At 38.1% G+C, this 22,884-nt stretch overlaps 1 protein-coding gene across 10 annotated transcripts in view; it reads left to right on the top strand.

Annotated features, from left to right (window-relative positions):
• CSPP1 (centrosome and spindle pole associated protein 1) overlaps positions 1 to 22,884 on the top strand; it is a 126,708-nt gene that overhangs the window by 1,352 nt on the left and 102,472 nt on the right. For all 10 annotated transcript variants that reach the window (XR_016039260.1, XR_016039261.1, XR_016039258.1 and 7 more), the window contains exons 2-3: positions 12,397 to 12,505; positions 14,664 to 14,763. Coding sequence is in view for 5 of the 10 variants with exons in the window: in XM_055431723.2 (XP_055287698.2) it covers positions 12,407 to 12,505; positions 14,664 to 14,763 (199 nt within the window). In the remaining 5 variants the exon portion in view is untranslated. The remainder of the gene's footprint in view (positions 1 to 12,396; positions 12,506 to 14,663; positions 14,764 to 22,884) is intronic.

Below are 22,884 nucleotides of genomic sequence, written 5' to 3'. Positions count from 1 at the left end.
ATCTCTGTGTTGGCTTGGCAACCCACTCCAGTATTCTTGCCTGGAGAACCCCATGGACAGAGGATCCTGGAGGTCTGCAGTCCATAGGGTCGCACAGAGTCGGACATGACTGAAATGACTTAGCACCCAGGCACGCAGTACAGACAACCCGGTGAAAGGGAGCCTGTGGTTTTAGATAGGATAAATTGAAAAAGGGTGCTTTCACTGAATGGATCTGGTTGTGCCTTCCACACAAACAGACACACACAGAGGTATAATGATGGATTGCTTAGAATGAGTTCCTCTAGGATTGCTTTTTCCCTCTAGTTTTTTCTTTAAACCTCCAGTTTTGAGTCACTTAGTTGGCTGTTGCATCAAATGATTCTTTGGTTTTACAGGCTGTCTTCTAGTGATGGCAGATGGGATCAGCACAGCTCCAGGTGCTCTGTTGCTAATATCTATACTATGAAATAACATCTCTCCCCACCCCCCACTGGAGAATCATCTAAGAGTTCTTTGGACTTCATCTACCAAAGTAGCCAGAAAATTCAAGTGACAAGTTAACCCAGAAAATCTTTTGCAGTTAGTGAAATTAGGGTATAACTAAGAACATTCGGAGAAGGCAATGGCAAGCCACTCCAGTACTCTTGCCTAGAAAATCCCATGGATGGAGGAGCCTGGTAGGCTGCAGTCCGTGGAGTCGCTATGGGTCGGACACGACTGAGTGACTTCACTTTCACTTTTCACTTTCACACATTGGAGAAGGAAATGGCAACCCACTCCAGTGTTCTTGCCTGGAGAATCCCAGGGACGGGGGAGCCTGGTGGGCTTCCGTCTGTGGGGTCACACAGAGTCGGACACGACTGAAGTGACTTAGCAGCAGCAGCAAGAACATTCAGAATACCACACACACGGTTCAGGTGATGCTGGTATAGTGATGGGACAGCAGTGGTTGTAGAATGAAAGTAATTAGCATGCACATTCTCTGTTGGCGAAGACTAAGGGGAAGCAGGTGGTCAGCCTAGAAAAACATTTCTCTGTGAATTTCCTGTGAAATCAGTGTGTCTTGGGTTTAACTTTGAAATAAATTTAAAAATTGGCAGGGCAGCATTTTTCAGATGAAGTTTTTAGGCTTAACCTGATTAACTATTACAGACTTTGAGCAGATTGCAGATTATCCTTTATCTTTCTGACTTAAGTTCTGATTGCTTTCCTGAGTGGGAGACAAAAGTGTTTGAATAAATGTTTTGGAAATTTTGCATAGCCAAAAGTTTATCTAATTTATGTTACTGTTCTTAGCATTAATGATGTATTATTAACAGTTACTAACAGACTTAGTCATGCGTTTATAAATTTGTGTGCTCTCTCTATCCTAACCCTCAGTTTCCTTTCTCCTTCCAGTAACATGGTATTTACTTCTTAGCAATTGATGCTAAAGCTGAAACTGCAATACTTTGGCCACCTCATGCGACGAGTTGACTCACTGGAAAAGACTCTGATGCTGGGAAAGGTTGGGGGCGGGAGGAGAAGGGGACGACAATGAGATGGCTGGATGGCATCACTGACTCTATGGACATGAGTTTGAGTGAACTCCGGGAGTTGGTGATGGACAGGGAGGCCTGGCGTGCTGTGATTCATGGGGTCGCAGAGAATCGGACACAACTGAGTGACTGAACTGAACTGAATATTTAGAGAGATTTGTCAAAGTTTAGATACACCCTTGGAAGTTATTCATGTGGATGTCATCTGCCAGGAGAAAAAGATTTAGCACCTTTCATTAGGTGGAAAGATCTTTACGTGGATCGGAAATTAAAAACATTGTCTTGGTTCAGCTCAGAACTCCCTTTTTATCTTCTAAGGCTTTTTCACAGGCTCCCCCCTCCACCTCACACCCGTATATAATCACTCCCTGCTATTCTGTTCTCTTGCACTAGGGTCTCTTTTTCCTGACAACCTCTTCTTTTATAGCTTTAAAAATCATTAAAAAAACTACTAACCCTTTTTTACCAACATGGACTCTACCCTGAATTACAGACATACTCAGATTGTTTTTTTGATACCACTATTGGATCTTTTATGGATGGGTACCTCACATCAACCCCAGTCTGGGTAGATTGTGAGCCAGTGTGGCAGGGGACATAAGTCCCCAAATTTGAGGGCAAGGATCATATATTACACTTTTTATTTCCCCTAGCATCTAGAACGATGTCCTCCTTTGGGGTGGGAATTACTTTCCCTTCCATAGAAGGGTGGAAATTTGCACTTCATCAGAGAGAGAAAGGATGGGAACAATATTTTCCCTTCCCTTTGTGGTTATGAGATTGGGAGAAGGCGTCAGGCATCCTCAGTTCTTTCTGGATTCTCTGTTTTTTGGATTGACTCAGGTTTTTCAGAATGAATATGTTTCTGGTGAGCTTATATTACTATCTATATAATAAGCATGAAGGGCCTGTGTTTAAAATTTAAAGATATTGATCTGGATTATGATAAATAAGTATCATTTGTTGGTGACATGAATCCCAGTATACTTTGGATGAGTACTGACATGTATACAAATACTATGAAGATACAATAAGAATTTATAAAACAGTTGTGATTTATTGATTTATTTTAATTAGGCTGTGTCAGGTATTAACTGTGGCATGTAGAATCTTTTTAGAGTCACGTGAGATCTTTTGTTGGGGTCCTTGGACACTCTATTTGTGGCATGCAGGCTCTGCAGCACGTGGGTTCAGTAGTTGCACTACGCAGGCTTAGTTGCTTCACAGCATGTGGGACCTTAGTTTCTCAACCAGGGATGAAACCCATGACCCCCTGCATTGCAGGGCTGATTCTCAGTCACTGGACCACCAGGGAAGTCCCTGGTTATTGCTTTCTGTGTGTCAAAGGTACTGTACACTTTGTAAGTACTGAATCATTTCATTTTTTCTTTGTAACAACCTCTGGAGTAGATAGTTCCACTTTAAAGGTGAGGAAACAGAGGAAAAGAGAAGTTAAGGAACACATTGAGGTCAATCATATAGAGTCAATTAGTGATAGAATTGGTTTCAAATCCATGTCTTTCACTTAAACTGATTTTCTGAAAACTGTTTATCATCTACATACTATATACATATATACATACAGCTACTGGGGAGAAAAACTGGTAATATCTTGGGAAATGTGTGAGCGATGTTACATTGTAGAGTGAAGGAAGAGTGAAGAATCTCATTTAGATTTCCTTAGGTTGATCTTCCTTATAACTTAATCTTGAAATTGTAAACCTTTTTTCTCTATTTTGTACTTAGACTGTATCCATTAATTCAGTCTCTGTGATTCATTAAGTAATTCTTGAATAAATTTTTAGTTTAAATATGTTTTATGAAAGTTGTCACATGTTTTTAGGAGTGAGAAGGAGAAAAATGGCCATGACAGCTAGAGACTGGCATGTAACCAAGGGTTTGGTGTTGCTAGAAACTGGCCTGACGATTCTGCTTAGACTTGGTATTTTTCTGTTGAAGATACACAGTTGCACAGAACATCAATATCAGACAAAGCTGCTCTGTGTCCATGGTAGAGCAAGCGAAAAACAGTACTACTCCACAGTCATGTCCAAACACAGATGAAACAAGAATGTTGTCCCAGCCACAAAGTAACTAACTCCCAGTTGGTTATGATTGCTGCTGCTCTACTAGTTACATCTTTAGCCTCCCTGTGGGTAAGATTTACTAAAATGTCCAATCATAGAATTATGCTCACTTCCTGACAGCATGGAGGAGGCAATGGCAAACCACTGCAGTACTCTTGCCTGGAGAATCCCATGGATGGAGGAACCTGGTAGGCTGAAGTCCATGGGGTTGCTAGGAGTTGGACTTGACTGAGCAACTTGACTTTCATGCACTGGAGAAGGAAATGGCAACCCACTCCATTGTTCTTGCCTGGAGAATCCCAGGGACGGGGGAGCCTGGTGGGCTGCAGTCTAAGGAGTCGCACAGAGTCGGACAAGACTGAAGCGACGTAGCAGCAGCAGCAGCCTGACAGCATTTAGTCCTGAGCAAAACTCTGTTTCCTTAAGCTAGCTAGCTAGTGTGTGCTCAGTCATGTCCGATTTTTTGTGACTCCATGGACTGTAACCTGCCAGGCTCTTCTGCCCATGGGATTTCCCAGGCAAGAGTACTGGTGTGGGTTGCCATTTCTTCCTCCGGGGGGTCTTCCTGACCCAGGGATCGAACCCGTATCTCTTGCATCTCCTATAAGAAAGAGGTGGGTGGATTGTTTACCACTCAGTTCAGTTCAGTCGCTCAGTTGTGTCCGACTCTTTGCGACCCCATGAATCACAGCACGCCAGGCCTCCGTGTCATCAACAACTCCCGGAGTTTACCCGAACTCATGTCTGTTAAGTCAGTGATAACATCCAACCATCTTATCCTCTGTCATCCCCTTCTCCTCCTGCCTTCAATCTTTCCCAGCATGAGGGTCTTTTGAAATGTGTTAGTTCTTCGTATCAGGTGGCCAAAGTATTGGAGTTTCAGCTTCAGCATCAGTCCTTCCAATGAACACCCAGGACTGATCTCCTTTAGGATGGACTGGTTGGATCTCCTTGCAGTCCAAGGGACTCTCAAGAGTCTTCTCCAACAGCACAGTTCAAAAGCATCAATTCTTTGGTGCTCAGTGTTCTTTATAGTCCAACTCTCTCATCCATACATGACTACTGGAAAAACCATAGCTTTGACTAGGCTGACATTTGTTGACAAAGTAATGTCTCTGCTTTTTAATATGCTGTCTAGGTTGGTCATAACTTTCCTTCCAAGGAGTAAATGTCTTTGAATTGCATAGCGGCAGTCACCATCTGCAGTGATTTTGGAGCCCAAAAAGATAAAGTCTCTCACTGTTTCCATGTTTCCCCATCTGTTTGCCATGAAGTGATGGGACCAGATGCCATGATCTTCGTTTTCTGAATGTTGAGCTTTAAGCTAACTTTTTCTCTCTCCTCTTTCATTTTTATCAAGAGCCTCGTTAGTTCTTCTTCACTTTCTGCCATAAGAGTGGTGTCATCTGCATATCTGAGGTTATTGATGTTTCTCCCTGCAATCTTGATTCCAGCTCGTGTTTCATCCAGCCCAGCGTTTCCCATGATGTACTCTGCATATAAGTTAAAGAAGCAGGGTGACAATATACAGCCTTGACGTACTCCTTTTCCTATTTGGAACCAGTCTGTTGTTCCATGTCCAGTTCTAACTGTTGCTTTCTGACATGCATACAGGTTTCTCAAGAGGCAGGTCATGTGGTCTGGTATTCCCATCTCTTTCAGAATTTTCCACAATTTGTAGTGATCCACACAGTCAAAGGCTTTGGCATAGTCAATGAAGCAGAAATAGATGTTTTTTTGGAACTCTCTTGCTTTTTTGATGATACAGCGGATGTTGGCAATTTGATCTCTGGTGCCTCTGCCTTTTCTAAAACCAGCTTGAACATCTGGAAGTTCACGGTTTACGTATTGCTGAAGCCTGGCTTGGAGAATTTTGAGCATGATTTTACTAGCATGTGAGATGAGTGCAATTGTGCAGTAGTTTGAGCATTCTTTGGCATTGCCTTTCTTTGGGGTTGGAATGAAAACGGACCTTTTCTAGTCCTGTGGCCACTGCTGAGTTTTCCAAATTTGCTGGCATACTGAGTGCAGCACTTTCACAGCAGCATCTTCCAGGATTTAGAATAGCTCAGCTGAAATTCCATCACCTCCACTAGCTTTGTTAGTAGTGGTGCTTCCTAAGGCCTACTTGACTTCACATTCCAGGATGTCTGGCTCTAGGTGAGTGATCACACTATCGTGATTGTCTGGGTTGTGAAGCTGTTCTTTGTACAGTTCTCCTGTGTATTCTTGCCACCTCTTCTTAATATCTTCTGCTAGGTCCATACCATTTCTGTCTTTTATTGAGCCCATCTTTGCATGAAATGGTCTCTTGGTATCTCTGATTTTCTTGAAGAGATCTCTAGTCTTTCCCATTCTGTTGTTTTCCTCTATTTCTTTGCACTGATCACAGAGGAATGCTTTCTCACCTCTCCTTGCTGTTCTTTGGAACTCTGCATTCAAATGGGTATATCTTTCCTTTTCTCCTTTGCTTTTCACTTCTCTTCTTTTCACTGCTCTTTGTAAGGCCTCCTTAGACAGCCATTTTGCTGTTTTGTATTTCTTTTTCTTGGGGGTGGTCTTGCTCCCTGTCTCCTGTACAATGTCACGAACCTCCATCTATAGTTCATTAGGCACTCTATCAGATCTAGTCCCTTAAGTCTATTTCTCACTTCACTGTATAATTGTTAACACCTTCTTAATAAGATACTCCAGAGTTCGCCATGGTGGCATTGACATCCATCAGTTTGATGAGTAATAAACCCAGCTATTTTAACTGTAGTCATGTTCCTGGTGTTCTTTGGAGGGTATTACCAGAAGAAAGCTTATTAGTATTTTTGACTCTTCCATTTAGTATTTGAGATGTTATACTCTAATCAGGTTAGACAGCAGGGCAAAATTAGAGATAATTAAACATGTACTTATATCTGCTAAATTTTATATTTTAACTATGGCATCTTTTAAAAAATATTTACTTATTTATTTTGGTTGCGCCTTGTCTTAGCTGGGGTATGTGAACTCTTAATTAGTTGCGGCAAGGGGGATCTAATTTCCTGACCAGGGACTGAACCTGAGCCTCCTGCATTGGGAGGGTTGAGTCTTAGCCACTGGACTACCAAGGAAGTCCCAGCTAAGGTATTGATATATTTTATGCTCACTACCACTGCTTAAAAAATGTTTTATTGCTATGATAGCTGTTCAGTGAAATCAGTTCTAGAATTTATAATTGATGTTAAGTTATTGTAATAAAGAGAAATCCACTTATTTATAAATAAAAGTCTGGTTAGAATTAAGAAATGAATATGTTAAACTGATAATTATTAACAGACCTTAATTAACTCTTTAATAGTGTGAAAGAGGCCTGTTAAACAGTTTTTGTTTTTAGATTTAAAGACATTTTTGCTTAAATTCTTTATAAAATTGTATAGCAAATTATATTATTATGTATGTATTATGCCATCATTATCTTTTATTTTTTTCAGGCATAAAATGCTTAGGAAAACTAGGAGGTTTTAAAAAGTGACTTTTTCATTTGAAACTACTGTTTGCTGTTGAACTGTTTTGAGTTTCTATTAGGAAAAGCTCTTTTGTGAAAAACTGCACTTAACTATTCTTGCTTTGCAATATATTTTGCTAAGGCCACATTTTAAAATCAGTGTTCTTTTTGGAAGTAAATAATAAAAGAAGTTCACATTATGTACTACTTAACTATAGTAATATAAGTTTCAACATACTTCTTTTAGGTAAAACTTGCTTTTCTACATTTCTTCAAATTATTATTGTCCTCCTTCAAACATTAAGGGCTTCCCTGGTGGTTCAGCTGGTAAAGAATCTGCTTGCAATGTGGGAGACCTGGGTTTGATCCTTGGGTTGGGAAGATCCCCTGGAGAAGGGAAAAGCTGCTGCTGCTGCTGCTAAGTTACTTCAGTCGTGTCCGACTCTGTGTGACCCCATAGACGGAAGCCCACCAGGCTCCCTGTCCCTGGGATTCTCCAGGCAAGAACACTGGAGTGGGTTGCCTACCCACTCAGAATTCTGTGGACTGGAGAATTCCATGAACTGTACAGTGCATGGGGTCGCAAAGAGTTGGACACAACTGAGTGACTTTCATTTTTCAAACATTAAATTTTGTGGATGCCTTTTTGTTTAGCTCTCTTGCATTTAATATTGTTTAAGACTCTTGAGAGTCCCTTGGACTGCAAGGAGATCCAGCCAGTCCATTCTAAAAGAGATCAGTCCTGGGTGTTTATTGGAAGGATGCTGAAGCTGAAACTCCAATACTTTGGCCACCTTATGCAAAGAGTTGACTCACTGGATAAGATTCTGATGCTGGGAGGGATTGAGGGCAGGAGGAGAAGGGGACGACAGAGGATGAGATGGCTGGATGGCATCACTGACTTGATGGACGTGAGTTTGAGTGAACTCCAGGAGTTGGTGATGGACAGGGAGGCCTGGCATGCTGTGATTCATGGGATCGCAGAGTCAGACACAACTGAGCGACTGAACTGAACTACTTGTTTTCTCAGTTTTTTCTTCTGTAAATTACACTGACTGGGTTTTGCTTTGTATACTCCTTTAATTATTCCTTCTTTGTACCCCCCACCACACCCCAGCTTCAGTTCTTCTGTTACTACCTCAAATGAACATTCCTATAATTTAGTTCTGGATCATCTTTTGTCCCTGTTTGCCTTAATTTTCCAGATCTTCAACTATTATCTTTAAAATTATTAACTTTTAAACAAAGATTTCTAATGTGTTTCTCTTGAATCTGTTGGAAATTTCCTTCAGCTAGTTGGTCATCATCAGTGACTGCTGCTGCTGCTGCTAAGTCACTTCAGTCATGTCCGACTCTGTGTGACCCCATAGACGGAAGCCCACCAGGCTCCCCCATCCCTGGGATTCTCCAGGCAAGAACACTGGAGTGGGTTGCCATTTCCTTCTCCAATGTGTGAAAGTGAAGTCACTCAGTCGTGTCCGACCCCCAGCGACTAACTATAACTTAACACAGTGAAACCAAACCTGGCCAAACCACCCAGCTTCTTCTGACTTATTTCTGTCCAAGAGTCTATTAATGTTTAGTTTCCAGTACTTAAAAATTCAGTTATCACTGGCTCCTTTCTTGCCACACATTGAATTAGTCATTAATTTTTGTGAATTTTTCAGGGATTTATTTAAAAATAAATTAGTTTCAGCGAGAAAAAGATGGTTTTTTCAAAAACTGGTACTGGAATTTATATCCAGATGCAGACAATTGAACATTGATGACCCTTACCTTAAACATTTGAAATGGATCATGGGTATAAGATGTAAGAAATAATACATGTAAGAGAGGTGGTTATAAAAGTTATGAAAGAAAACATTGTTGTTCAGTTGCTAAGATGTAAGAAATAATACATGTAAGAGAGGTGGTTATAAAAGTTCTGAAAGAAAACATTGTTGTTCAGTTGCTAAGTCGTGTCCGACTCTTTGTGACCCCATGAACTGCCGCATGCCAGGTTTCCCTGTTGCTTCTTGACCTGCATATAGATTTCTCAGGTGGCAGGTGAGGTGGTCTGGTATTCCCATCTCTTTAAGAATATTCCATACTTTGTTGTGATCCACAAAGTCAAAGACTTTAGTATAGTCAGTGAAGCAGAGTAGATTTTTTTTTGAATTCCTTTGGTTTTTCTGTGATTCAGCATATATTGGCAATTTGGTTTCTCATTTCTCTGCCTTTCCTAAATTTGGCTAGTACATCTCTCAGTTCTTCGTTCATGTACTGTTGAAAACAAGCTTGAAGGATTTTGAGCATAATCTTTCTAACATGTGGAATGAGTGCAGTTGTAAAGTAATTTGAACATTCTTTGGTATTGCCTTTCTTTGGGATTGGAATGAAGACTGACCTTTTCCAGTCCTGTGGCCACTGCTGAGTTTTCCAAATTTGCTCGCATATTGAGTGCTGCACTTTCACAGCATCATCTTTCAGGATTTGAAATAGCTCAGCTGGAATTCCATCACCTCCACTAGCTTTGTTTATAGTGATGCTTTCTAAGGCCCACTTGACTTCACATTCCAAGATGTCTGGCTCTAGGTGAGTGATCACGCCATCGTGATTATCGTGGTCGTGAAGATCTTTTTTGTAGTCGTTAGAGAAATGCAAATTAAAGCCACAATGAGAAACTTTAAAAATACCCACTGGTGAAGTGAAAGTCGCTCAGTTGTGTGCGACTCTTTGTGATCCCATGGACTATATAGTCCATGGAATTATCCAGGCCAGGATACTGGAGTGGGTAGCTGTTCCCTTCTCTAGGGGATCTTCCCAACCCAGGGATTGAACCTGGGTCTCCTGCATTTCAGGCGGATTCTTTACCAGCTGAGCCACCAGGAAAGTCCAACACACCCACTAGAATGACTGTGGAAAAGACTTACAAAGCGTTAGCGAGGATATATAGCAGTTGCAACTCTCATACACTGCTGGTTGGAATGAGGGAAATAGTTTCTCAAAATGTTAAAACAGTTGCAGATGACTCAGCAATTCCGCTCCTAGGTATTTATCGAACTGAGTTGAAGATACATAAAAGCCTTTGTACATATATTCATAGCAGCATTATTCTTAAGCAGGCTTTCAAATGGAAACAACTCAAATGACTAGCAAGGTATGAAAAGATAAAATACATTTCCATATAATTGGATGCTATCTGCCTGCTATGCAGGAGACACAGGAGACGTGGGTTTGATCCGTGGGTTGGGAAGATCCCCTGGAGGAGGAAATGGCAACCCATTCCAGTGTTCTTGCCTGAGAAATCCCATGGATAGAGGAGCTTGGTGGGCCACGCAGTTCATAGGGTTACAGAGAGTTGGACACAACTGAGTGACTGAACACACACAGTAGTAAAAAACAACTACTTACTGATAGATGCAACTATAAGGATGAATCTTGGAAAGATTACATTAAGTGAAAGAAACCACATAAAAAAGACATCTATATGAAATTTCCAGATTAGGGAAAATTAGACAGAAAACAGATCTTTGATGCCCAAGTCAGGGGTGGGATTGAGGATTGACTACAAAGGGGCATGAGATAACTTTTTTGGGTTAATGGAAGCATTATAAAGTACGACTGTGGTGAAAATTGTACTACTGTGTGAAATTTACTAAAACTTCTATTCACTTAAATGGGTGAATTGTGTGGCATGTAAGTTATTCCTCAAGAAAACCAACAACTTTGGATTTAAAAAATCCAGGACTTAAAGAAAAAAAAAAACATTTCATGAAGTCTTACAATAAACTGAAAAATCAGTGGCAACTGATAAATGTATATGTAGGGAGTGATGAAATTGGAAAATTAGCATTTTGCAGGTGTCAGGAATCAGAGATTAGATCAGTTAAGAATGCTAAATCTTGGAAATTTTGTTCAGGAGCAGAATATTTGCATGGTGTAAAAATACCATTTTATAGACTGCTTATTACTTACAAGGAAACAGTAGTGCAGAGATCAGTCTTGACCACCGTGTGATAAAAAGTAACATTACTAGTAAAGAGCAGTGAAGGTGTGTCGCGTCATTGTTGACACCTTTAGGACACATCACCTATGTAATATTTCTGGTGATGCATAACCTGAATTTAGTCATAAAGAAACATTAGGCAAACTCCAAATAAGGACTGTTCTGTTAAAAGTATAGGTGGTGGGTGGGTTGTATTACAAAATATTAGTGTCGTAAACGACAGTAAGGTTGTAGAAATGTTCCAAAGTGATGGCTAAAGAGATGTAACAGTAAAATGCTATACCTCACCTAGACTGGATCCTGGATGGAAGAGAGAGAAAAATATGGTGTAGAGGATAGTATTAGGTCAGGTGACAATGTTGGAACATGGACAATAGATTAAAAAAATATTATTGAAGTTGACAAGTATATTGAGGTTATGTAAGAAAATAATTCTTAATATACACTGAAACATTTAGGGGTAAAGAGCACTGATATATGTAATTCATGCTGTGAATAACTTTAGAAAAAATTGAGTAAAGACGACAAACTTGTATGCACAAAGGTAAAGGAAGTGGTGCCAAATCTTAAGCAACAGTGAATGGATAAATACAGGTATTCTCTGTACTGTTCCTATTGTAACTTTTTTCTAAGTTCAGAATTATCTCCAAATGGTTAAAATAAATTTTGATAAAGGTGTTTTGATTTAAGGTTCAAAGTTTTGTTTTTTTTTTTCTGATGTGGTGGTGGTAGTTCATTTTCCTTTTTATTTCTTTTCTGATATTTTAAAGTATGTTGTAGGTTTTGGGGGGAGTTGAGATTGAAAGCTGGTAGGCAAATTTCATTCAAGCTTGTTTGATGTCCTCAATTTGATAACTGACACTGCGTACTAAATGTAGACTAAACCTGCATGTTAATAATTAGCCTAAAGATATTCTGATATAGCTATGCTCACTGAAAGGTTTTTAAATATTTAGACTGTGATCTTTTTAAAAAGATAATTTTATTTATTTTTGGCTGTGCTGGGTCTTCATTGCTGTGCAGGCTTTTCTCTAGTTGCAGAGAGTGGGGGCTACTCTATAGTTGAGGTGCTTGGGCTTCTCATTGTGGTGGCTTCTTTTGTTGTGGAACATGGGTTCTCGGGTGCATGGGCTTGTTAGCTGTGGCTCTCAGGCTATAGAGCACAAGCTCCGTAGTTGTACACAGGCTTAGTTACTCCAGGGCATGTGAGATCTTCCCATATCAGGGATCGAACCTATGGCTCCTACATTGGCAGTTGGATTCTTTACAACTAGGCCACCAGGGAAGCCCTAAAAATTTATTAAAAAATTTTTTTTTTATTTTTAGTATCTTCAAAATGGCTGATAATTTGGATGAATTTATTGAAGAGCGAAAAGCCAAATTGGCCAGAGACAAAGCAGAATTGGAAAGTGATCCACCGTACATGGAAATGAAGGTAAAGTTAATCATTTTCTTCTAATATGTTTCATTAAATTGTCTCTGCAGATTACTCTCTTTAAATGCAAAACATCTTCTGGGAGTCAGAAGCTTCTGTTTCATATTTTAGTTTAACTCTGCTGTTGTTCTGAGACCCTGAACCTGGATAAGATTTCAGTAATTTTGAATGCAGTTTTTCTTCTGTGGTGTTTTGTGCCTCACAGTTTCTCTTCTCTCTTATTAGAGTTTTAATTAATAATTTATGTGCTTTCTAACATGATTAGGAGACTAGTTCTAATGCAAGGAACTTTCAGAATATAAACAGAATAGATATAAAAGCAATTTCTTATATTCTTTATGAAACGGTTCTTTTTTTAATGAATCAGTATCAAACATTTTTGAAATCTGCAAAAATGAATTTATAAGGATAGTTTCTTTTGTGTATTTACTTTTCAGAATATAAATCTGTTAAAATGTTTCTGAAAGCAGTGTCTGAAAAGCTTTCTTAAAACTTTTCTAACTTTGATATTTATTGAGACTGCTGGGCACTGTGCTGGGCTCAGAGAATATAGCTGTGGTCTAGACAGATGTGGTGCTTTCTCCCGTGGGCTCAGTGTATGTAATAAGAAACAGGATGTATGTTAATCTGTGCCATATGGGTCATCCTAATTAAAGCAATCTGATATAATGACTTGCCCAAGACAGTCTTGCTTTTCTTGTTGTCCCAGTGTGTCATCTGGTTTAGCATTTGCCCTGGACAAAGGTATCCTGGTGGAAATGATAACATGGACACCATAATTATAAAATAATTTTATTCATATAGCTAACATTTATTGTGCGCTAACTATGAATGAGGCATAAAGTCTTTAGTGGTTATACTGATAATTTGCATCATGAATCTATGAGATAAGTACTGTTGTCATTTTCCAAATGAGTAAACTGGGACATAGTGACGTTAAGTATGAGACTTAGGTGATAGAATAGTAGAACTAGGCTTTGACCCCTGGCAACCTGAATCCAGTGTTTATTCTCTTAAGTATCTTTCCTTCCATAGTTCCTGCCATGTACAAGGAGCTGTGCCAAGGACTTTACATGTATGATAGCATTTAATCATAAAATCCCAGTGAAGTAGGCAGAATTTTTGTTTTACAGATTCCAAAAATGAGGCTTAAGGGGTTAAGTAAATCATCCAGGCATGTACAGGATCGGATTCATGTGTCCAGCTCCACATTTTATGCCCTTAACCATTCTCCAGTACTGAGGACTGACAGGTTTAGGAGAGAGTTATTAGATAGTTTTAAATATAGCTTTATTATGATTTCTACCCACTCCAGTGCTCTTGCCTAGAGAATCCCAGGGACGGCGGAGCCTGGTGGGCTGCCATCTATGGGGTTGCACAGAATTGGACACGACTGGAGAAGGCAATGGCACCCCACTCCAGTACTCTTGCCTGGAAAATCCCATGAACGGAGGAGCCTGGTGGGCTGCAGTCCATGGGGTCGCTACTAGTCGGACACGACTGAGTGACTTCACTTTCACTTTTCACGCATTGGAGAAGGAAATGGCAACCCACTCCAGAGTTCTTCCCTGGAGAATCCCAGGGACAGGGAAGCCTGCTGGGCTGCCGTCTATGGGGTTGCACAGAGTCGGACATGACTAAAGCGACTTAGCAGCAGAAGCGACTTAGCAGCAACATTATGATTTCTAATACTATAGCAGATAGATAATAATCTTCAAGTCTTAGATCAACTATCACTTACTCAGTGAGGCCTTGCGGTTCCTCCGTTATCATTTCTGGGCCTCCTTACACTTGTTCTTTTTTGTTTGTTTGTTTCTGTTTCTCCTCTGTATCACTCACTACATATAACATAATCTAATTGTGCGTTGTGTTTATTGTTTGTTATCACAGTTTATAAGCTCTGTGATGGCAGAGATCCTTTAGTATTTCTTCACTTACCTGTTTTTGATGCCTAGAACAATATCTGGTGGGAACTCAGTTAATATTTGTTGATAAGTCAGTGAGCTAAATAATAGAACATTGCAGCACCAATTAAATACCTTTGAGTAATTCCTCAAACCTTACACTTAAATTTAGTTTTACTAAAAATACTGAAATTAATTGTACATTTTTGGAATTTTTCCCCCCACTGCTTTTGTAAATATTATGTCTCTTTCAGGGAAAAGCATCAGAGAAGCTTTCTGAAAACAGTAAAATATTAATCTCCATGGCTAAGGAAAACATACCACCAAACAGTCAACAGACAAGGGGTTCTTTAGGTATGTCTTTAGGTGTGCTAAACTGAATTTAAGATATTCTTAGCAGGCTGTCATGAAGGAGCTTTCAGAAAAAAAGACAATTTTTGAATCCTAGTGACTCCTTCCTTTCTGGAATCTTGTATGTAACAGTGTGGTCTACATATGAAATATAATGTATACTGAGAAACTTGTTCTCATTGTAACTGTTATTGTCTTAGTTATGATTTATGGAACTCATAGCAATAAGTATATATCATAATTGAAAAATTTGAATGGAATTTGTATGAGAAAGTGTGTTAATTGTTGAATAATAATGGTGGACTTGCTTTTACTTAAAAATCAAAGAACTGTGCTTAAACGATAGACAGTACTACTGATGACTGTTTTGAAATTGTAAATAAGTTAATATTTAGCTATATTGAGTCTTTGATTATGGTTTGGTATGAAAATATTTGGGATACTACCTCATTTTAGCTTTTTGGTAGGTGTATTTTTTTTTTTTTAAGAAAACATATGAATATTTAAAAATTACCTTGTGAATTACTGATGATAACTGAACCTTTTTCACATTAAAGAAGTCAAATATGATTAATCCATTTGGTTAAAGCATTATTCTCATGTGGATGACTTTTCATGGCCATGAGTATACTCCTAAGTTGTTAGTTGCTTTGCATTTGTATTCTACTAGGAGTACATGGGGATTTTGGCCAAAAGACTGCTGAATAGTTTAGTGGGCTCTCTATCTCTACTAGAAAAACAGTTCAAAGTGAATGCTGTACTTTTAGTATCATATATATAGAAAAACTTTTCCATTCTGAGTCTGTTACAAATTATTGGCTAATATACAGCTTTTAGAGGAGGAAATAGCAACCCACTCCAGTATTCTTGCCTGGAAAAATCCCATGGACAGAGGAGCCTGGCAGGCTATATAGCTCATGGGGTTGCAGAGAGTCGGACACGACTGAGCACACCCGCACCTGCAGCTTCAGTGAACTAAGTATTATATTTTGGTTGAGTGCCTTAATCTCTAAGGCACTCAGTTTCTTTGTAACATAAAGAGGTTAGATTATCTTCTAGCCCTAAATTTTTATGAATTGAAAATTTAATTATTCTGAGAGATAGTTTTTTGAAAGTTTGATAGTAGGTTCTCTCAAGCACTAAGGTGAATCACTGACTTTCTGGAGTTATGAGTTGCATTGGAATGTGGCTGTCATGCCTTTGCAACCTCGCATAAATTATTTAAGCTCTTTGTTTTCTCTTCTGAAGAATTGTGTCTGTCTTAAAAGGTTATTGTGGCAATAGTTGAATACGTATGAAAAGATGATTGGCGCATTATTGATGGACAATAAATATTAATTTCCATGACTTTTTACATTTTTAAACTAGGTTTTTTATTTTTAAGAACTATATTAAAACTTATTCTTTATTACATTTACAAATCATGTAGAGTTTAAAGTCCAACATAACAGATAATGACTTCTCCTTCTTCCTTAACTGGTATCCCTTATTCATTCACAGGGCTTTATTTACCATTAGTGTGCTCATTACTCCTTAATCTCTATCCTGATGAATTCGTTTCTTTGATGAACTCCAGACCCACATGTCTAATGTTTTAATGACATCTGTACTTGGATGTCTTGGACTCAGAATCAACATGTGCAAAATTAACTTGACTCCTCTGAAACTTCAGTGAGCTGGTTTTGTGGTCATCTTTGACACCTTTTTTCCTTTTTGTATCCCACAGTGAATAATTACATAGTTCAGAGATTCTAACATCTAAACCTCAAATGAGTTGACTTTTCTCTAATTCCATAGAGATCGTTTTATGTAGGCGTCCATTGGCTTTCACTTAGATTTTTTTTTCTAGTGTTCTTTTTGTTGTACAATCTAGCCTTCTCTATTAAGTCTCTGCACTGCCAGTTGATGTTCTCCCCCAAACCAAATCTGATCATGTTTGTCTCTATTTCAAACCCTTCAATGGCTTCTTGTTTCTATTATGGTGATTTTACTCTTGTATTACCTTTACCAGATTGTGTTGGTCATTACTACCTTATACTCCTGTGACATTGGCTCTCCCCTTGAAGAACAGTTTTGAACTTGTTCAGCTCTCTGTTTTACCCCAATAGCACCCCAGCTTTTCTGCCATTGTACGTTCATTACCTAACACAGTGTTTGGCACTTTGGTGTTTAGAAAAGATATTTTGAATGAATGAAGGTCCCATGGCAAAAATAAGCAATTTTGTTAGGTGTAGGTGTGTAGAATTTAATTTTCATGGATTATGTTTTTAATTGCCAACTGAAGTATAATTATTTTTGATGCACATTGAATCTTTCTAAAGAATAATAATTTGATTTTGTATCTGTGAGCATTCAGTTACTGATTTCTTGCCTGAATAATTGTGGTCTTAAGATTAGGCCAGATACTTAATTTTTGATGTTAGGAAAAATGTAAAGTAACTTGGCAACAGTTTTCCATAAGTGATCTCATTGAGGAATTATAAAACAAACTGGTCTAAAATTTATACATTGAATTAAGATCAGTGACACCATACTTTGAATGAGTAATTAAGCATAGCAGCTATCAGTGATAGGTAAACTGGCAATATTTGTTTTAGCCAAGGAAGACAGCCTATTAATAGCTCATTGTACAGCTGTCATGTACCACTACATTTTTTATGATTATGTAAATTCATTTCTGTTAGATGATGATATTCATGATAATGCTTATCCATGTGGCTCCTTCTTCCACTATTAATACCTCTGACCAAAGGATTTGAGGAGTGTTAAGACTTCTGCACGTCTTGATCTACAAGACTTCTCTTACTTCAAATACCAGGTGCAAGTGTGGGGTTCACGGGCCATCTTTCCTTCAGATGAACTGTTTCTACCACCTCCTCAAGTCTGATAACTCACTAGATGATTCCCAGAGCTCAGGAAAGTGCTGTACTTATTACAGGTTTATTATAGCAAAAGGATACAGAGCAGCCAGCCAAAGGAAGACACACACAGGTCCTGGTCTGGGAGCATCCAAACGTGAAGCTTCCCTCATCCTCAGGGATGTGTTACCCTCCTAGCACATCAATAGGTGACAGTATAGAGTACTGCCACCTAGGATGCTCACTCGAGCTTTGGTGTCTAGCATTTTTACATTGTCTAAGCATGAATGATTTTGTCACTGTCCATAAAGAAAGCTGAGCGCCGAAGAATTGATGCTTTTGAACTGTGGTGCTGGAGAAGACTCTTGAGAGTCCCTTGGACTGCAAGGAGATACAACCAGTCCATTCTAAAGGAGATCAATCCTGGGTGTTCACTGAAGGACTGATGCTAAAGTTGAAACTACTAATACTTTGGCCACCTCATGCGACTAGCTGACTCACTGGAAAAGAGTCTGATGCTGGGAAGGATTGGGGGCAGGAGGAGAAGGGAACGACAGAGAATGAGATGGCTGGATGGCATCACCGACTTGATGGACATGAGTTTGAGTGAACTCCAGGATTTGGTGTTGGACAGGGAGGCCTGGTGTGCTGTGATTCATGGGGTTGCAAAGAGTTGGACATGACTGAGCGACTGAACTGAACTGAATGTGGCTCATTCTCTCCAGACCTCCTACTTTCCTGAGGTCAGGCTGATGTCACATGGGTCAAAGGACCAACCCTCCAATTACATATTTGATGTTTTTATTATCTGTATTATCTGTTTAGCTTAAACCATGTGGGGACTCATTGTGAGTCACCTTATTAGTATCAACTTAGAGATTTGTTTCGGGGACCTGTCATGAGTAACATGATCTCATGACTCAGAAGATTCCAAGAATTTAGAAGTTACCTCCCAGAGACAGAGGCTAGCTAGATTCTTTCTTATATACAGCATGCACATGGCTTTAGTTGATATATGCTGATTAAATGGTGTCATTGATAAGGAGTTTGTTAGAATTACTTAGATTTAATGAAATTATGAGAAAATCGGCTGAAAACAATCTGTAAAAGCAAATGCAGTTTTCCATCTCCCTAAACCATTTCTAGGCATAATACTTGTTAAAAATCCTTAAACCTTTCTGACCAGCTCATTTTCATGTTTCATAAGCATTATTGATGAGAAATGCTTCCTTTAATCTTTTAAATTTAATTCTGTCATACCTCAGTCAAAGATCATCCCCTCATCCTTTCTCTTCTTTAGAGAAGTTGAACATTTCCCCTTAGACTGGTTGAGGATTATTCCTTTCATTTTGATGTTTTATATCCTGGAAGACATTTTTATTAAATGAAATAATACAGTAAATACTTTCAACATTTTTTTCATACATGTGTATTTTGACTCTACATCCATTGATTTTGTACTGCTTTTAAAGTGTAGTTCCTGGCTCAATGATAAGGATGAGAGCATTGCTGTATTTAAGGTTTTTCCCCCGTGTTTTTCATTAAAGAAATAAAGGAAAACGTGCACATGGTAAAAAAATGACACAGAAGTATATAGCATGAGAACTGAGATCCTCCGAACCTTGTCCTCTAGTTATCTAGCAGTTTCTTGTATACAGTTTCATGACTAGACTGCACACATGTGTATAACCCTCTCTTCTTTTTCTGTATATGGTTGCATTAATCCTGTTGTGCATTTGAAAATACCACCATTTACAGCATAGGGGCATGACCATGACCTCTTGAGATTAAAAAGAACCTTACTGTTTGTTGACAGACCTGGAGCAGTTACTGTGTGCTGCTAGGGTTTCCACTGCAGACTGACTGTTGGCTGCTGTCTGGAACTTAGCTTGTAAATAGTTTCTTACACTGATAAAAAGAATGGCTCATTGTGCCTAAACTTTATATAAACTATATGGTTTATGTAGAGTACCTGCTTTCTGTCTCTAGAGTCTGGAATTTTGGTACATGCTAGGCAGAGGGTGCCTAAGTGACCAGCTCCTATTAAAAACCCTGGGCACTGAGTAGGGAGCTTCCCTGGGAGACGACACTTCATGTGTGCTGTCACAGCTTGTTGTGCAGGAATTAGGCACATCCTGTGTGATTCCACTGGGGAAGAACTCTTGAAGTTTGAACCTAGTTTACCCTGGACAGTGCCACTTTCCTTTGTTAATTTTGCTTTGTATCCTTTCAGGGTAATAAACCATAATTGTGAGTATAATGGCTTCTGCGTTCTGTTTGTCCTGTCAGGTCACCAAACCTGGGGATGGCTTTGAAGACTCCCAACACAGTCCTTTTAGTCTTTATGTTTTCTGGTTCCTTTCTATCTCCCTCACCTCGAAACTTTGGATACTCCAGAATCCATCTTTAATGTTGGTATTTTTTATCCATCCGCCATTTCTAGGCAATATCTCTCACTTATATCAAAGTGCCATTAATTTCAGGCTCCAGAATGCCCACAATTTATTTTAGCTTTAATTCTCAGAAGTCAAGTAAATCTGCAAGCAAAAAATTTGCAGATTATTGAAAAAATTTTATTCTTGTTGCTAGAAATTAGTATGATTTTTAAAAATTCGTTCTAAATACAGTTGTACTTGTGGAAATTTGGAAAAGAATTATAAGGAAGTTACATTGCTGCAATTTAAAAATAATATCAGAAAAGAAGCAGCAGCAGAGTTACATATTGGAGCGTCATTCTAGGGTTTAAGCTAAAAAATATTTTGGAAATTAGACAAAAGAAAAGTAAATTGTTTTTACTAATTTTTAGTAGTATTTTTAATTGTCACTCATTGTAGCATATGTGGTCTTAGGTTTCTCTTATTCCAAGCTAAATCCTAGACATTCTACCTCTTTAGTGCAGTTTGTACAAATCAAATGGGTCCTTTGTAATAATGTCTTTTAGCTGAAGTTCTCCTCAAAGTATTTGTATCTCTTGATAAGTCACTTGCTTATGGAAAGGCTTAGTATTATTTCCTATAATTTGTCCTTTGATTATTTTGACATAATACTTTTTGATGGTAATATAATACTGACAAGAAGAAACTAAGTGTTCCATGGTAATCTGTAAAGTATTTAATATGAGTGCTGTTTAGAAAATAAAAACTAATTTAAAAAAAATTACACACTGTAGTTTTAAATATTTAACCCATAGCCACTATGGAAACCAGATACCTTTAATTGCTCTAGCTCTGAAGCATAATGTTAACTTAGAGTCACTGATGTTGTATGTGGTGAAGTGACATCACTTCAACTGACCCTAAGGTGACACTGATGCTTTACTTGCCCCTGGAACAATCAGAAGACAACTGCCCTGAAAAAGTGAGTCTCACCATATTTCTCAGTTCATTAAGTCAGTTAGGAACCCATTGTTAATACCTAGTTTAAAGTGCACAGAATATTTAAATTGTTCTATACAGTTCTTAATTTTATGTCTATGACCTACCTCTAAATTGTAAAATATTGGTACCAGATAACAAAAATAATTAAAAAGTAAATATTTTCTGTTGACTGAACATTTAGTTAATAAAATTTTAAATAATTCTGAAGGCATTATTCTCACTCATCTTTTAAGACAGTTATTACAAATACTATTTGAATCAATAGTGAAAAGCTGATACTCATGATAAACTTCATGTGAATAGTAATTATAGATGAAAATGAACCATATTTTTCTTTATTTTCTTTCATATAAACCCACCAAGCAGAGTTGAAAATCAGCAGTAAAAGCCACCCTAATTACATGACTTAAAAAGCTGTAAATTACTTGTTCTGCTGAGTAGGAAAGCTGAGCACATTGAGGGGCATCATCCTTGTAGCATTGTTTTCTTTTCCTCCCTGACACAGTAGTGCATCCATTGTGACCCTGTGTAACTAGAGACATGTAACTCTGGTTACTAGTCATTATGCTTACTCTTTCTATGCAATCATACTCCTAAAAGCTGAAATGAAATACTAAGAATAGTGTTTTTCTTCTTGATCTTTCTCTTACTCAGGCATTCATTCGTATATTCATGTACACATTAATTGTAAAGTTGAATAAAGCATGGACTGTGCGTTCATGGATTTTATAGTTTAATTTCATGTCTGAAATTCCTTTCTGAATGTGAGAAGCAAACCATTTTTCTCTTTGGGCTTAAATTCTGTCTCTTTGAAAATAGGTTTTTAAATTTTCTTTGTGAGGAAAGAATGTCTTTCTCAGATGAATTTGTATGGAATGCTTTAGATTCTTTTGGAAGAGAATTGGGAGCATGAGTAAGAGGTGTCTTTAAGGAGTCCTCTGTTATCCTCGTCATTAGGAGTTAAGTAGGCCTTACAGTTTATGAAGAGAATTTGGATTTTTATGGTAGAAAGGGGAATTTAGTATTACATAAAAATCAATAGATGTTCATTTATATTTATACTACTTTGGTTTTATTTTTGCTCCTGAAACATTTTAGTGACGTAACAAAGCAGTGATATGACACAGTCATGAAAAGTTTCCATCATTTAGATGCATTATGAGGAATAAGGCAGAAAAAATGCTAATATCCTTGTTGGTGTATTACCTACAGTCGTTTCATCTGTATTTCTTGTAGCTGACTTTGAGGAAAATTTATTTTGTTCAGAAATAATATTTTGTACTTTAGTATTTCCTAGTAGGACTAAAAAAGTGAAAGAGGCTTCAGAAATTGAAACACGTGATATCGGTGCTTTACATAGTGTTTTAGCATTAAAAAATATTTTAAAAGTATATAATTTGATTTTAACTGTTAAGATATAATTTACATACCATAAAGTTTACCCATTTAAATTGTACATGTCAGTGGTCTTCAGCGTATTTATAAGTTGTGCAGTGTGTTTACGAGTTTACATCGCTATGGTCATCACCCCAAAATGTAATTCGATTTTTGAACTCTTGTGTAAGAAAGCCCTACTCAAAATGGAAGTTTTTCTTAGAAAACTAAGATTCTTCTATAGAATTTCTGTTTGGAATGACAAAACTCTGGAAATGAATGGTGGTAATGATTGCACAACATTTTGAATGTACTTAATACCAGTGAATTGTATGCTTGAAAATGGCTAAAATGTCTGTTTTACCACAATACAAATTAATATCCATTTATATGAAATCAGAATTGGCAACTTTAAAATGTTTTGGAAATTTCAACCTAAACCAAGCATGGCTGGTTTTTTCAGACATGATATATTCAATATCCTGTGATAAACCATAATGGAAAGGAATATGAAA

This window comes from Moschus berezovskii, chromosome 16, assembly GCF_049115385.1.
Source record: "Moschus berezovskii isolate FMDL1 chromosome 16, NW_MosBer_1.0, whole genome shotgun sequence".
Taxonomy (NCBI): domain Eukaryota; kingdom Metazoa; phylum Chordata; class Mammalia; order Artiodactyla; family Moschidae; genus Moschus; species Moschus berezovskii.
Note: the sequence above shows the minus strand (reverse complement) of the source record. Positions and strands in the feature narration are given on the sequence as shown.